General features: G+C 39.6%; 1 protein-coding gene across 1 annotated transcript in view; it reads left to right on the top strand.

Moving 5' to 3' along the window:
- Window positions 1-5,000, top strand: part of LOC306746500 (potassium voltage-gated channel subfamily KQT member 5-like) — a gene marked incomplete at both ends in the record, with an annotated part of 64,851 nt that overhangs the window by 58,203 nt on the left and 1,648 nt on the right. Inside the window, 3 exons of the mRNA XM_079229423.1 lie at window positions 354-479; window positions 1,025-1,135; window positions 4,571-4,666. Of these exons, the coding sequence (XP_079085549.1) occupies window positions 354-479; window positions 1,025-1,135; window positions 4,571-4,666 (333 nt within the window). The remainder of the gene's footprint in view (window positions 1-353; window positions 480-1,024; window positions 1,136-4,570; window positions 4,667-5,000) is intronic.

Here is a 5,000-nt window from a genome sequence, read left to right as displayed (position 1 = left end):
TCATGACTTTATACTGAAAACTATGGAGAAAATTGGTCTCATGAAAAGCTTTATTTTCAACTTTATCCTCTAAAAAGTTGGTTTTACTGTCTCAAAACAACTTTTTTATTTATTAACTAAAAGGTGTATGTGCGTGTGTTTGTGTGCATGTGCGTGTGCATGTGCGTGTGTGTGTGTGTGTGTGTAAGTGCGTGTGTGCGTGCGTGTGTGTGTGTGTGTGTGTGTGTGTGTGTGTGTGTGTGTGTGTGTGTGTGTGTGCGTGCGTGTGTGTGTGTGTGTGTGTGTGTGTGTGTGTGTGTGTGTGTGCGTGCGTGTGTGTGTGTGTGTGTGTGCGTGTGTGTGTGTGTGTGTAGGAGCTGGTGACGGCCTGGTACATCGGGTTCCTGGTGCTGATCTTCTCCTCCTTCCTGGTTTATCTGGTGGAGAAAGAGTTCAACAAGGAGTTCGCCACCTACGCCGACGCTCTGTGGTGGGGAACGGTGAGCAGACACACACACACACACACACACATACACATAGTACAATATTACAGTGGTATTGTAATAAAGTGCTATTTCATCGCATTTGTGCGTCCTATATTTTAAAAACAGACTTCGTTACCAACACATTATATTAAAAAATACCAACATTTAGGTTTAAGCAACAAAACCATCAGTGACTATTTTTCACGACATTCCAACATGTCTGACTTCTCTTCATCTTCACCAAACGGCTCGAAATGCTTTTAATACATTTGAAAAACCCTAAAATCCGCTCACAAGGTCTCCGAGCTCGTTATCCTGTTTTTAGCGTCAGTGTGAACGTGGAGGCGGTCGAGGTGAGTAAACACATTCAATGAGGCCGGCCTGCATGTTTTAGGATTATCTATCTCTCCTCTTTTATGCGACTTTGCATATTTTTTTCAAGAGTGGGGCAATTTGTGGAACAGAAACTTCTGAAGCTTTGAATTCAAACTTCAGAGCAAGGAGACAAAAGAGCAGCATAAGAACTGTTGACCCCTGACCCCTGACCCCTGACCCCTCAGATCACCCTCACCACCATCGGCTACGGAGACAAAACCCCGCAGACGTGGACGGGACGCCTGCTGTCCGCCGGCTTCGCTCTGCTGGGGATCTCCTTCTTCGCTCTGCCGGCGGTGAGTTCAACCATAGCTATAGAACACAGGTTATAGAACACATGCTATATAACACATTGTAGCGTGAACGGTGGTCTTGCCAGGGAAAGAGGAGGGTAGGAGAGTAGGAAAGGCAAGACCTCGCACCTAACTCGGTGGCACTCCGGCGGCTAATTATCCTAGTGATCCCGGAGGAAATGATAATCCTCATCCGATATTGGCATAACGCCTTCGGTCTTTTATCTCACCCCGTGCTATATCGTTAGGTTTTTGTGTTATTTTCGAATTAAGTTGTAGGTTTTGTCGAGGGTGTTTTACAGCTTGCTCTCTAGGTCCCCTGCGGTAGGCTGTAACTTGTCTCAACCCTTATCAAGCGAGTACGTATATCGTCTATACCTTCTCTCTACCTATTTTGACACCATCTCATCACTATGACAAACACTGCAAAAGTCTTCACCCAAAGACACTTACCTTAAGTCTCTTTGGTAGATTCAGTCGTCACTTCTGTATCTCACAGTGGATGGACAGGGAAAGAGGGTTTAAATTGTTTTAAAAAATCAGAACCCTTGGTTTGGTTTCAGTCCCTTCCAAAGGGAAAGGCTGAGTTTTAATTCAAAGTTTATCTTACAAAAATTAAATTCAATCAAACAGTTTAAAAGTCACAAGTAACTAAGAGAAGGGGTTAAGTTTTTTAGAGCTGGTGAGTGAACACCTCTTCTCTCTTGTCTACTCCTGCACAGATTTGCCAGGCACCCCCCTCCTGATAGCAGAAGTTTCTTTCAGACTCTAAAGCTGGAGACCTGTCTCTAAAGCTGGAGACCTGTCCCAACCCCTAAGGGCTGGGACAGGTCCAATCTGATTTTTCTCTTTTTCTAGTAAAGATGCATATTAAGTAACTAAGAGGAAGGGTTAAGTTTAGAGCTGGTGAATAAACACCTCTTCTCTCTTGTCTACTCCTGCACAGAATTGTCAGGCACCCCCCAAAAAACATGCATTCCTACCCCCTCTTTTATACACCAGAATACATAAATCTTCCTGCCCTTAGAGTTGGACAGAGGAGGTTTCACTACCTTATTTGGTAATACTGCCAATGCATGCTCTTTAACAAAGGAGAGAACATTTAACACATCTCATTCAAAAAGAGTATATACCATAGCAACTTATAGCGTCCTATAAATTTTATGTGGTCTAATCACAAACTATAATGAAAATAAAAACCAAACAGTATATATGTAAATATATATACATATATATATATATGTATATATATATATATGTGTATATATATATATATATGTGTATATATATACACATATATATATATATATATATATATATATATGTGTATATATATACACATATATATATATATATATATATATATATAAATATATATATATATATATATATATATATATATATTCAATGGTTATATAGAAAAAGAAAATGATTATATGGTTATAATAGTTAGACCTTTTTACTTTCATATTTTTCCTCGGACACTCAACAACATGTTATATAACACAGGTTATATAGCACATGCTATATAACACAGGCTATATAACACATGCTATATAACACATGTTATATAACACATGCTATATAACACAGGCTATATAACATGCTATATAACACATGTTATATAACACAGGTTATATAACACATGCTATATAACACATGTTATATAACACAGGCTATATAATACATGTTATATAACACATGCTATATAACACAGGCTATATAACACATGCTATATAACACATGTTATATAACACAGGCTATAGAACACATGTTATAGAATACAGGCTATATAACACAGGTTATAGAACACAGGTTATAGAACACAGGCTATAGAACACAGGTTATAGAACACATGGTATATAACACAGGTTATAGAACACAGGTTATATAACACATGCTATATAACACAGGTTATAGAACACAGGCTATAGAACACAGGTTATAGAACACAGGTTATATAACACATGCTATATAACACAGGTTATAGAACACAGGCTATAGAACACAGGTTATAGAACACAGGTTATAGAACACAGGCTATATAACACAGGTTATAGAACACAGGTTATAGAACACAGGCTATAGAACACATGTTATAGAACACAGGTTATAGAACACATGCTATAGAACACAGGTTATAGAACACATGCTATATAAGACAGGTTATAGAACACATGCTATAGAACACAGGCTATAGAACACAGGCTATAGAACACAGGTTATAGAACACAGGTTGTAGAACACAGGCTATAGAACACAGGCTATAGAACACAGGTTATAGAACACAGGTTATATAACACAGGCTATAGAACACAGGCTATAGAACACAGGTTATAGAACACAGGTTATAGAACACAGGTTATAGAACACAGGCTATAGAACACAGGCTATAGAACACAGGTTATAGAACACAGGTTATAGAACACAGGCTATAGAACACAGGTTATAGAACACATGCTATATAACACAGGTTATAGAACACATGCTATAGAACACAGGCTATAGAACACAGGCTATAGAACACAGGTTATAGAACACAGGCTATAGAACACAGGCTATAGAACACAGGTTATAGAACACAGGCTATAGAACACAGGTTATAGAACACAGGTTATAGAACACAGGTTATAGAACACAGGCTATAGAACACAGGTTATAGAACACAGGTTATAGAACACAGGTTATAGAACACAGGCTATAGAACACAGGCTATAGAACACAGGCTATAGAACACAGGTTATAGAACACAGGTTATAGAACACAGGTTATAGAACACAGGCTATAGAACACAGGCTATAGAACACAGGTTATAGAACACAGGTTATAGAACACAGGCTATAGAACACAGGTTATAGAACACAGGTTATAGAACACAGGTTATAGAACACAGGCTATAGAACACAGGCTATAGAACACAGGCTATAGAACACAGGTTATAGAACACAGGTTATAGAACACAGGTTATAGAACACAGGCTATAGAACACAGGCTATAGAACACAGGTTATAGAACACAGGTTATAGAACACAGGTTATAGAACACAGGCTATAGAACACAGGCTATAGAACACAGGTTATAGAACACAGGTTATAGAACACAGGTTATAGAACACAGGCTATATAACACAGGCTATAGAACACAGGTTATAGAACACAGGCTATAGAACACAGGTTATAGAATACATTCTAAATAAAACAGGATATAGAACACAGGTTATAGAATACATTCTATATAAAACAGGATATAGAACACATGCTATAGAACATGTCGCTTCCTCCCCTCTCGGCTCCACAAGTCTAACCCGGAGGATTGTGTGTGTTGTGTGCATGTTTTTGTGTGGGTGTTGTGTGTGTGTTGTTGTGTGTGTGTTGTTGTTGTGTGTTGTTGTGTGTGTGTTGTTGTGTGTGTGTGTGTTGTGTGTGTTGTTGTGCGCAGGGCATCCTTGGGTCAGGCTTTGCCCTGAAAGTGCAGGAGCAGCATCGACAGAAACACTTTGAAAAGAGGAGGAACCCAGCTGCCAGCCTCATCCAGGTACACACACACACACACACACACACACACACACACACACACACACGCACACACACACACACACACACACTCACACAGACGACAACACACACTTCACCTCGCCAGAATTTTGTTGCAGCAGCTGAGGACCAGTGTGAACACAAAACATCTCTTTACACTTTGAGGTGTGTGTGTGTGTGTGTGTGTGTGTGTGTGTGTGTGTGTGTGTGTGTGTGTGTGTGTGTGTGTGCTTTCCCACCGTATCAACTTCCATCACCTACTGTGTGTGTTCATCAAATAAGTGATAGTTGTTGTCCTTGAAAGGTGCAACGTGTCCGATGCAGCCTCCTGCTCC

The sequence above is a fragment of the Taurulus bubalis genome, assembly GCF_910589615.1.
Source record: "Taurulus bubalis genome assembly, chromosome: 14".
Taxonomy (NCBI): Eukaryota; Metazoa; Chordata; class Actinopteri; order Perciformes; family Cottidae; genus Taurulus; species Taurulus bubalis.
The sequence above is the reverse complement of the archived record's forward strand: the minus strand, read 5'-3'. Positions and strand labels throughout refer to the sequence as shown.